The sequence below is a fragment of the Rhinolophus ferrumequinum genome, chromosome 12, assembly GCF_004115265.2.
Source record: "Rhinolophus ferrumequinum isolate MPI-CBG mRhiFer1 chromosome 12, mRhiFer1_v1.p, whole genome shotgun sequence".
NCBI lineage: Eukaryota > Metazoa > Chordata > Mammalia > Chiroptera > Rhinolophidae > Rhinolophus > Rhinolophus ferrumequinum.
In genome coordinates, this window is record NC_046295.1 from 48527533 (window position 1) to 48540054 (window position 12522).

General features: G+C 33.7%; 1 protein-coding gene across 6 annotated transcripts in view; it reads right to left on the reverse strand.

Annotated features, from left to right (window-relative positions):
- AGTPBP1 (ATP/GTP binding carboxypeptidase 1) overlaps window positions 1-12522 on the reverse strand; it is a 136876-nt gene that overhangs the window by 63938 nt on the left and 60416 nt on the right. For 5 of the 6 annotated variants that reach the window (XM_033122884.1, XM_033122882.1, XM_033122881.1 and 2 more), the window contains exons 12-13: window positions 8333-8430; window positions 4910-5026 (exon numbers count right to left, since the gene is read on the reverse strand). In XM_033122884.1, coding sequence (XP_032978775.1) covers window positions 4910-5026; window positions 8333-8430 — 215 coding nt within the window. The remainder of the gene's footprint in view (window positions 1-4909; window positions 5027-8332; window positions 8431-12522) is intronic. The other variant, XM_033122885.1, reaches the window with a different exon arrangement.

Below are 12522 nucleotides of genomic sequence, written 5' to 3' on the forward strand. Positions count from 1 at the left end.
GCTTTACACAAAAGAGTACATACTATATGATTCCAGTTATGAGAAGTTCTAGAACAGACAAATTAACCTAGAGTGACAGATATAACAGAGCAGTAGTTAATGAGACAGGAGATGAGAAAATTGACTTAAAAAGGGCCCAAGGAGACTTTCGAGGGTGATGAAAACAATTCCGTATCTTGACTGGGTTGGTAGTTATACAGTTGCATAAATTTGTCAAAACTCGTTGAACTTAAATATATGTAATTTATTGCATATAAATTACACTTCATTATAGCTGACTTTAAAAAATTAGCCTGAGGAAAAAAGAGACCAAGTTTCAATAATGATTACAAAAAAAAAAAACTTGCAGACCGAAAGACAGACAGAAATACAGTCAGACACTAAAAGACATATTTCAGGCTGGAGGAAAGTAATTTAGACAGAAGGTCTGAGAAACAAGAAGAAATTAAAAATTAAGAGGTAGTGAAAATGTGGGTAAATCTTAAACAAAGAATGTAAAACACAAAGTACCATCATGTAGGTTTTTTAAAAGCTAGAGTTAAAATATAAATTAAAAGCACAGAAGTTGGTTTGGGAGGTGATCAGAGTTAAAGTACTCTAAGTTTCCTTTTATAATTAAGAAAAAGAGGAAAGAAAGGTCCTGGTAACTTCAGAATTTAGTAAATATGTAAGTTATTAGGTTGGTGCAAAAGTAATTGCAGTTTAAAAGGTTAAAAATAATTGCAAAAACTGCAATTACTTTTGCACCAATCTAATACAATATCAAGTAACTAAAATTTTTGCATATATGTCAATAGTAAAATTTACATTTTAAATGAAAACAGTTTATTGTACATAAATTATATTATACTTCAACAAAGTTGATGAAAATAAAAAATAACAAGACCATATAGCTTTTAAACTAATAAGGGTGAAAAACTAAAACAAGAAAAAATCATCCAAATGAAAGCAAGGAAAAGTGACAAAAATACAGAGATAAAACAAATGAAAAGGCAAAATGAGATCGCATAAAGATAAATCCAAATATAGGAATAATGTTATGTAAATGAATTAAATGCCCCAGTTAAATGGCAAAGACTCAAACTTGACTTGCTGCTTAAAAAGATACACATTTAAGGATATCAAAAAGTTGAAAATAAAAAGATTTTAAAAGACACCAGGAAAGTAACCAAAATTCATGTAACCACATTAATATTTTTTAAAAAACACTTTTGCGTTAAAAGTCTTAGAGATAAAGACAGTAACTTCATGATAAAAAGCTCAATTCAAAAGGAAAAGAAATCATGTTAGATTTATACAGAATAAATAAGTCTCAAAAAATATGTATAACAAAAACTGACAGACCTGCAAAAAAAAAGACATTCATAATCATAGAGAAATTTTAACACACACTTTTCACAGTAATTGTTAGCATAGGAATAAAAATCCATAAAAACTGAAAAAAAAAAATTCTCAACACAATTAACCATCTTTTCCTAATAGGCAAATATACAATTGTGCCTTACAACTACAGAACTCTTTTCAAGGACACAAGAAATAGTAACAAAAGTTGACCTTATTTAAAACCATAAAGTAAGCCTCAAAAATTTCACAGGATTATTAATAATAAAGAATATGTCCTCATCCTACAACATGCTAAAAATCATAAAAAGATAAATTAAAAATTTGAAATTAAAAAGCCAGCTTTGACATTACCAAAGAATCAAAGAAAAAATCATAATGGAAATAAAGTTTCAAAACAAAGATTACGAAAATACTAAATATGAAAATTTATGTGATGCAACTAAAACACTAATTACAATAAAATTGATAGCCGAAATATATATTATAAAATAAGAAAGGCTGAAAAGTACTGGATGCTTATCTTAAGATGATAATACAAAAAATATAATAAAAAAGAAAAAGAACAAAAGCAGGAAAAATCAAGACATGGCATTGTAAGCACATTAACTTCAAAAACATGCTAAAACTGATTGTAGGGAATAGCAGATGAGAAGGGAATTACAGTTATCCTGATTAAATTATGTGAAACTATTCGACTCTAAACTCTCCATGCATACCTTTAATAAAAATTTTAAACCAAATTAAAAAGGATAAAAGAAAGAAAGAACCCATGTGGGTTTGATTCCCACATGGGCCAGTGAGCTGCGCCCTCTGCAACTAGAATGAAGACAACGAACTGCCGAGCAGCTGGATTGCTCAGCTGGTTGGAGCACGAGCTCTCAACCACAAGGTTGACAGCTGGACTCCCGCAAGGGATGGTGGGCTGTGCCCCCTGCAACTAAGATTGAACAATGGCAACTGGTCTTGGAGCTGAGCTGCGCCCTCCACAACTAAGATTGAAAGGACAACTTGACTTGGAGCTAATGGGTCCTGGGAAAAGCACACTGTTCCCCAATAAAGTCCTGTTCCCCTTCCCGAATAAAATCTAAGAAAGAAAAAAAGAAAGAGAGAAAGAGAGAGAGGAAGGAAGGAAGGAAGGAAGGAAGGAAGGAAGGAAGGAAGGAAGGAAGGAAGGAAGGGAAGGAAAGAAGGAAAAGAAAAACAAAACATAATAAAAGTCCATATGGTAAATGTCATCATGCTACCACAGATGTATGAAAAAAAGAGCTGTGAAAATGCAGAATTTTGCCATTTCCCATATTCTGCCATCAAGAAACAAAAGCAAATAAAACTATAACTGTCACTACAAATAATCACAGCTTTTAAAGCATGGTAAGGTCTCCTCAGAAAGTATGTTGATAATTACTTTAATAATTCCATACGTTGTCTTCAAATGCATTCATTTTGCCTCCACCTGGCCATTGAATAATAGCCTTCACACATCTGGAAACAAACTGGGTGGTGTTCAGGATTCAAACACACACATCAAGTAATCAAGGTTCACTGGTTGATGCTGAAAATGACATGCTAATCCAGTGGAAAAAGTCACAATCAAAATTAATTTAATTTATGTTTAATATCTCATGATCTGCTAGTATTTGATATGATGATGTCCGGAAAAAAAATTCTTTCAAACACTTCCTATCTGGAAACAACCAATATTTTTAATTCTCAAAAGTACATCACTTAAATACCACTGTCTATGTGTAGTTCCAACAGACTTCAAAAAAGACTAAAGTATTTGAACAGTGCATTCCTCTGAAACTTAAAAATGAGATAGTCAAGTGCCAACACAACTACTTTAGAAATGATTTTCCAATTATTTAAATAAAAGACAATGTACCATAACATACGCCATAGAAACAGAGCTAATTAGTCTACATAAAACTTTATGGTAAAATAAAGAATGTACTAATACATAGTATCTGAAATACTTGAAATAGCTTCCTTTGCTGAAACACAATAAAAAGGAGTACTCACTTGGGAAGAAGACTTTTCAGAGCTCTCTCCCACTCAAACCTGTCTTTACCATCTGATCCTGGACACACCAAGTCTGACCAAAAGTAGGAACCTGTTCTAGGAGCAGCCAACTAAAGGCCAACCTGTTCATAGGTACCAAAGCACAAAACCATCAAGGGTAGCCTACTCTGGGTGATGAACTAATAGGCAAACATATAAGAAGAACTCATCATCATAATCTACAGGAAAGAAGAACTGGCTTGAGAAAGAATGAGAATCGAAATCTTGGCCTTCACAGCCATTAAAAAATTACTCTTCTCTATCCCTACAATTTTTAATAGCATTACATAGCACTCGTAGGCACACAGACAAGGTGATTTCTTCACATAATAATCAATTCTTTCTTCCAATCTCTTCCACAATATTTTTCTGCTATGAGTTAGCAGTGTTTGTTATCTCCAGGGTTTACTTTTAAGGAGTTCTTACCTGGGCAAAAAGGTGTTAAAAGAACAGCCACAAACTTCCTATAGGTTGAATGGAAGAAAATCATCCTGTATCCTTTCCCAAATGCCTCTTCCTACTTTCTTCATTTCCTTTTTGACAAAACCCTCTCTTTCATTCCTGCCTTTTTTTTTTTTTTTAAATACTCATGATTTCAGAGTACCTTTCAAGAAACCCCCAAATCTACTGGGTATGGGGAGCACAAAGATGCTGGGGAAAGGGGAAAGAGGGCACCTTGCTGCTGCTTCTGCTGCAGCCAAAGCTCATAAATTCCCAAAGAGAAACAGGAATAATTAGAACTGTGAGATGTAAACATTAGCTATCGAGTATTTTTCTTCTTTATATCTCACATGTAACCTTCACATAGCAGGAAGAGCTAGATAAATCTGAGGTTATCTGGTTCAAATCCTTTATTTTACAGTTTAAGATCCTGGGCAGTTTCAGGGACCTATTCAAGGACCCATCACAAGCAGCAGTAGAGTGAGAATAAGAAACTAGATCTTCTAACTGCCATCAATTCAATCAGCTTTACTTGCGTAATACAGTCTGAATTCCAGTAAATAAATGAGGGTAAGAAACGTTAAAAAGAAGTTGCTCTACCTATGAATCCACTTAGATTTAAAAACTTCAAGTTGTTCTCTCCCCGCCCCACATGCCATGATTTATATAGTGACTATCAGAAAAAAAAATTTAACATGCATAGACTATATTTTTAATTCAGCAGTTTCTTAGAGCTCATCTTTCTTTAGTTGAATGCAACTGATACAAAGACTTTAAAATAAGATTCTGAAATGCCATTTTAAAAATTATTTTTTAAAAAGAGTAAAAAACTGTCAAAGTAATAAACCAAAGTGATGAAAAAATTAAAAAACTAGTCTAAACATTAAATGAGCTAGTCCTCTCATTTTACAAAATGTAGGAGTAATTGTGCAATGTCACTCGAAAAAACACTACTTGCATTTTTTAGAAATGAAAATCAGAATAAAAACAGTGATTATAGGCCTGAGGGATAAAAAATAACTTTTTCTTAAAATCAGTTAAGATGCTTAATTTTCTATATTTATACCTGAAAATCATCAACAAGCTCAGGGAAAAGGTGTTCATACATTTTAAGTTCTTCTATCGTTCGTCCTGGTTCTTGCTGGGGTTTTAGTTTGTTAATATCTGTTTCAATGTCATCATTCTGAAATAATAAAAATCTCATGTCACCAGTTAAGAAAAACGTAAAATTACAGAACACATTTCAAATTTAAACTTTTCCAAATTATTAATTACATGTAATTCGAGAATGATCACTGAATAAAGACTATTACTTTTGCCATAAGTTAAAATTTGCTTGTATTTTTGGGTTGTTGTGTTGTTGTTTTTGGTTGTTTTGTGTTTTGTTTTTGTCAAAGGTTATTCTAACATAACATGGTATTTGGGCTCCTCAAGACAGAAAAACTAGTGTAAAGATCAAGACTAAAGTATGCTCCCCCAACCTCCCTAATTGACATCATTTTTCTCATAATTAAAGGGAAGCTTAGAACTTAAGCTAAATTGATAAACGTTAAGTATACGATGGTAGTGGTGATAATCAAAATAACTAACATTTATTGAGCACTGAAAATACGTGAAGCACTATGCTAAGGATTTTGCATATTATTATCTAATTCAATCTGCATTAGAACACTTTGGAGTAAACAGTACCATTTTCTCCATTTAACTGAAGAGGAAACTGAGGTACAGAGAGGTTAAGTGGCTTCCTCAAAATTACACAGCTTGCAAAGAGAGAAGCCAAAACGTAAAACTAGTCAGTGATTCCAGAGCATACACTGTTAGTCAACATAAATGCACTGCCTCAGGAGAGACAAATGATTATCACTCTCTCTTAACATGGTTAATAGTGCCCTTAGAAAAAGCTCAGTGTCACCATCCCCTCTGTTTTTCAGGAAAAAGAAAAGGAGTGGAACAGCCAGAAATTACTTCTGTACCCCTTCAGAAAGAAGAGGGTAAATTTAAAAAAGAAGTATGATCTCAGAGAAACAGGGTATGTATCCAGAATCAATTTGGTCTGTATCTGTTCAAAGAGATAATAATGTACACATGATGGGAAGACGAGTGCCCGTTTACCTGTTATCCAAGCTATTCTCTAGGACCCTCAATTCTGGCCTTACCCAAATGCAAACGCAACATTACAGTCATTGATGGCTAATTTTCAATTGGTACTCATTTTTAATTTTACATTTATCTTACTACCACAGAGTCAACTATTTATTTTTCAGCCTTAAATTTATTCTACTATGCTTCAATCCTTAAAATGCTTTCTATATACATGAACCTGACTATATTCATACATTTTTATTTTAATAAGTAATTTAAAAGGGAAAACATACTATGCATTTCTTGTATTTCATATTCAGGAATTTAGGTATCATTAGTATAACCAATAAAAAGATTTTCCCCACTGCCATAAATAATAAAGACTGGTTTAATTTAAAGTTTCATGTTAATTATTGTATCATTATTATGTAATTATTATTACATGAATGTTTAATTTCATGTATCTTAAATTATGCATTGATGAATCAAAATATTTAATTTTCTTGATTAGCATCTAATAAAGTAGACAATGCTTTCAAAATAACAAAAAAAATTTACAGAGGCATTATTTTCTCTATCCATACTAGCTCATATTATTTTGTGAAAATACAGCCTTATGTAATTGCTATCTACTTTGAAAAAAAAAGGAATTTATCTGTAAAACAGGCATAGTGAGGAAAGAAAACTTTGCTTTGAAAGATCAGTAACAAGAAATCTGTATTTTGGTTTGGAGAAAAACAAAGATGAAGAGCTACTGACAGACATAGAAGAAACAAAACCATTGTCTACCACTTTTTAAAGTTCTTCTAGAGTTAGGAGCAGCAGGATGGCTCAGTCAGTTGGAGCACAAGCTCTTAACGACCGGGTTGCTGGTTGGATTCCCGCATGGGCCTGTGAGCTGCACCCTCCACAACTAGATTGAAGACAATGAGCTGCCGCTGAGCTTTCGGAGGGGCAGCTGGATGGCTCAGTTGCTTAGAGCGTGGGCTCCGGTTTGATTCCCGCATGGGATGGTGGGCAAGATTGAAAACGGCGACTGGACTTGGAGCCAAGCTGCGCCCTCCACAGCTGGACTGAGGGTCAACAACGATGACTTGACTTGCAGCTGATGGGCCCTGGAAAAAAAACAGTTCCCCAACATTCCCCCGCCCCCAGAAAAATTTTCTTCTAGAGTTAAAGAGGGGAAAAAAGAATGCATTGAAGCTTATATGGACTGACAAGTCCTGGCTATCTGGAAGTGAGTCCTTTAGAACCTCCAGGTTTCTATAAAAGCTCCAAAACTGAAAAATCTGGGGTAAAGAGAATGGAATCACCACGGTGAGAGAAAAAACAATCTCTAAGACTACAACCACAATAGAACACAAATATTATATATCCACTACAACATAGCAGGTTCACCTGAAGCATGAACCAAGTGATGGAATTTAGATAAAAAGAAAAAAATAAGGAATATCCAAATATAACAGCCAATGAGAATGAGAGGTGGACAGAGGTAAAGAAGAAAAAAAAAAAATACAACTCAGCAGCAGTCTTAAAGAACCCACAATTCCATAGCCTTGGAGAAAAATAACATTGTATTATAGCATGATGGTAAAGAGAATAAGCATTCACACCAGACTGCTTTATTCTGAATCCCGGCCCCACCTCTTATAAGATACACTGACAACCTTTCTGTCCCTTTTTTTCTAATGATTAGACTATAAAGCAGAGGTAATAATACCATGTACCCCCCCACACACACCAAGAAAAGGACTAAGCTAAATCGTTGAAAAGTGAAGGCATTAAGCAGACATTTTTATACATTTTTTACTAAAATGGCCCTTTCTACTACTAAATTAAAGCAAAATATAAAGTATCTACACTTGTAAAAGTGCCATAAAATTCTGAAAACTCACCTGCCTCTTTACCTTATATCTCATATATGACAATAATTTTTCTTTTCTCAATTCAATAAACACTTTTGTCCATTTCCTTCTCCAATTAACTGAATTTTAAGAATCATTATGCAAACACTAATCCTTACCAAGAAGCCATCAGTTATATTTTCCTACTATTTTGTATCCCCAAAAGATTGTTGAAAGAAATATAGGTTGTCACTTCAAGTCTCAAATCTCTTCACTTCAAACTTAGATTTCCTTAGACTTTAAAATCTAAGTCAAAAAGGACAGATAAAATCTTCCTGGTCAGAGAGAGTGAAAATAAGTTATTTTAAGGTCCTTTACAGACCAATACATTCAAAGCAACATTATTTTCCCTTTCAATAGCTTACTGTCCATAGTCAGCCACAATAAAAAAATGTGGACAAAACAAATTTATCTACCATTAGCTATATTTATTTATCCAATCTTTGTTTTACAACTGTGTATGCAATATATGAAGTTGAATGAAGTCAGAAATTTATACTAACCTTAAAATTTTGATCTAGGTCATCTTCATTTTCAGTTTCATTTTCAGCTTCTAAATCAATATCATCGTTGTCATCACTTTCATCTACTACATCATCCACTGTGATACAAAAGGTGCTATAAGTAAGTAGGTCAGAGGTAAGCATTCTACAACATGTACATCCAATGGTAGAATGTTATATATATAAAGTATTTCAATCACCAAATGAAAATTAAAATTTTTATTAAAAAATGTCCCTAAGGCTATCCCAGGTGTTGAAAAAACTACGAGATAAAGTCAAAGTGCTTTAAAATTTGGAAAAGCACTGTAAAAATGAATGGGTTTTTTAAATAATGTTTTCAGTTTTAATTAATAATGTCTTATGGTGCAACAGCATGAATGAAGCATCTTGTTTTTCTTGGATTTTTTTTTTTCAGTTTATTGGGGTGACAATTGTTAGTAAAGTTACAGAGGTTTCAGGTGTACAATTCTGTAATACATCATCTATATATCACATTTTGCGTTCACCACCCAGAGTCAGTTCTCCTTCCATCACCATATGTTTGATCCCTTTTACCCTCATCTACCACCTCCCACCCCCCTTACCTTCATAGACACAAACAATAGTTTAGTGATTATCTTATTTTCTATTTATGATAAATTTCAGTAACTCATTTCATCCCTTTACAATTCACTTCCCATTTGTTTGTTTCAATGACTACCATGTGTCATGTACTGTGTCATGTGCTGGGAATTTTTTGAAAGATGTGTAAATACAGTCCCTGCCCTTAGGGAGCATATGAGGTTAAAGAACAGAAAAGAGTAAACAAGTAATTATGTTATAAAAGATATACATTAATGAAGGCATACTTAAAAATGCTATGGGAAAGCAAGGGATGGAATAACTAATCACAAACTGCTTGGGGCCAAGGAGTAATCAGTGATCACTCACTCCACAAAACGTAGTAATTAAGCAGTATCTTGAAAATATAGCAGGTTTCTCGGTGAACATAAAAATGGGTGAGTGTGACTTTTAAGGAAATAATAATGCTAAAACAAAGAATTTACATATCATTGGAAAGTAATAAGCTAAGCATGACTTGACTTGTAGGAGTGGGAAAGTACTAAAAGAGGCAAATAATGAGCAAATGAAGGGTACAGCAGGCCAAATAGTTTGGATTTTTAACCTATGGAAGATCAGAACTGAGGATTTTCAAGAAGAAAATGGATGAATCCAACTTAACTTTTTCAAAAGATACTCTGGGAGGTATGAGAGAAAGAGCATGTATGTGGAGGGAAACCAATTAACAGAGGAAAAGACAATTGTCAGTAATGTAGATGAAGAATGAGTACGCATTAGAGAAAAACTCAGGGAACAGAAGGACATGAGGACCATCCATGGATGTGGGGGAGACAAGCAAAGAAGAGTCGGAGAGGGCTTTGAGAGTACTGAAAGTAACCAAGTGCTTTAAAACAAAATATAGAATATTTTAAAAGGATACTTTTCTGAACTTTTTTATTTTCTAACTCTACTGAGGAATAAATATAATTGTACATATTTAAAATGTATAAATATAAATGTATATATTTTAAAGTGTAAGTGATGATTTGATATATATACACTGTAAAATGATTATCAAGAAGAAGATAACACATCCATTACCTCATACAGTTAACAATTAACACTTTTTGTGTGTGAGTGTGTATGGTGAGAATACTTAAGATTTACTCTCAGAAACTTTCAGGTATACAACACCATGTTATTAATTATAGTCACCATGCTGTTCTTTAGATCCTCAGAACTTAATCTTCTTAAAACTGAAAATTTGTACCCTTTGGCCTCATCACCCCATGTACTATAATCTCCAGCCCCTGGCATCTAACATTCTATTCTGTTTCTATGAAATCAGTTGTTTTTTAAGGTTCCGCATATACGAGTAAGTGATACCATATAGTACTTGTCTTTCTCTGTCTGGCATATTTCACTTTGCACAATCCCCTCCAGATTCACCCATGGTATTGCAAATGACAGGAATTCGTTTTTTATTGGCTGAATAATATTCATACATCTAGCTCATATACTATTATATATGATAGATACATCTCTATTTTATATGCATAGAGATACAGATAGAAATAAAATATATGTGTAGATATAGATAATCACTTTTCCTTTATCCATTCACCCCACAAAGGATATTTAGATTGTTTCCAAATCTTCTCTATTGTGATCAATGCTGCAATGAACATAGGTATGCAGATATCACTTCAAGATAATTATTTCAATTCCTTTAGGTATATACCTAGGAGTGTGACTGCTGGACCATACGGTAGATGTTTTTAATTTTTTGAGGAACCTACATATTGTTTTCCATATTGACTGTACCATTTTACATTCCCACCAACAGTGAGAGTTCTGTTTTCTCCACATCATTGCCAGTATTTGTTATCTCTCGTCTTTTTCATAATAACTATTCTAACAGGTGTGAGGTGATATCTCATTGTGGTTTCGATTTGTATTTCTCTGATGATTGGTTATGTTGAGCACCTTTTCATAAACTATTGGCCATTTGTATACTTCGGGGAAATGTTTATTTGAGTCCTTTGCCCATTTTTAAATTGGATTATTTGCTTTTGTACTACTCGGCTGTATGTGTTCTTTACATATTTGAACCCATATTTAACCCCTTATTAGATATATGGTTTGCAAATATTGTATTGTTTCCTTTGCTGTTATCTTTTCTAAAAACAAACTATTAGTTTTGTTGATCTTTTCTGTCTTTCTAGTCTCTATTTCATTTATTTCTGCTCTAAACTTTACTATTTCCTTCCTTCCGCTAACTATGGGCTTAGTTTGTTCTTCCTTTTCTGGTTTCTTTAAGTATAAGGTTAGGCTATTTATTTGGATCTTTCTTTTTTCTTTTTTCTTAATGTAGGTGTTTACTGCTGTAATCGTCCCTCTTAGTACTGCTATTGCTGCTTCCCATAAGTTTTGGTATGCTGTACTTCCATTTTTCTCATGATATTTTTTTATTTCCCTTTTGATTTTTTTTCTTTGACCCACTGATTCTTCAGAAGTGTATTGTTTAATTTTGCAGCTTTACTCCTGCAACTGATTTCTAGTTTCATACCATTGTGGTCAGAGAAGATACCTGTGATTTCAATATTCTTAAATTTGTTAAGACTTGTTTTGTGACCTAACATATGACCTGCCCTGGAGAATGTTCCTTCTGCACTTGAGAAGAATGTGTATTCTGCTGTCATTGGATGGAGTATTCTGTATATGTCTGTTAGGTTCATTTGGTCTAAAGTGTCATTCAAGTCCATGATTTCCTACTTTCCATCTGAATTATCTATCCATTGTTGAGAACGGGGTACTGAAGTCCACTACCATGATTGCACTGCTGTATCTCCCTTCAGATCTATTAATGATTGTTTAATATAGTTAGGTGCTCCAATATTGGGTGCATATATATTTACAATTATTATATCCTCTTAATAAATTGATCCCTTTATCATTAATTACATAATGACCTTCTTTCCTCGTTACAGTTTTTGACTTAAAGTCTATTTTGTATGGTGTAAGTATAGCTACCCTTCTGTTTGATTTCCATTTGCATACAGTATCTTTTTCCATTCCTTCATTTGCAGCCTATGAGTGTCCCAAAAGCCTAAATGAGTCCCTTGTAGGCAGCAGATAGTTAGGTCTTGTTTTTTAATCCATTCAGCCATTCTAAGTCTTTTAATTGGAAATTTTAAGCTATTTACATTTAGAGTAATTATTGATAAGTAAGGACTTACTATTGCCATTTTGTTTATTGCTTTGTGATCATTTTGAATTCTCAGATAACTCACAGATCTCTATGTCTCTGGAAAATTGTGTTCCTTTGGTAGTATCATGTTTCCTTGATTTTTCATTTCTGAGGGTTTTGTGTTGATGTCTGCATATTTGAGGGCACAGTCACCTCTTCCAGCCTTCATGGATTGGTATGGTGGGGAAAGACTTTCACCTGAAGGTGGTTGTGAGAGCACTGACTAGGTAGGATGCAGCACAGTCTCTGTGTAGCTCCATTAACTGAAGTCAAGGCCAGCGTAGATTATGGGGGTCTTCTGTGGCTAATACTGCAGAGGTCCTGCAGGTAACAATGGTGCCTACAGCAATTGAGAACTTCAAAGGCAAAAAGTTGCTGGGTTTTTCTTGTTCTCCCTTTA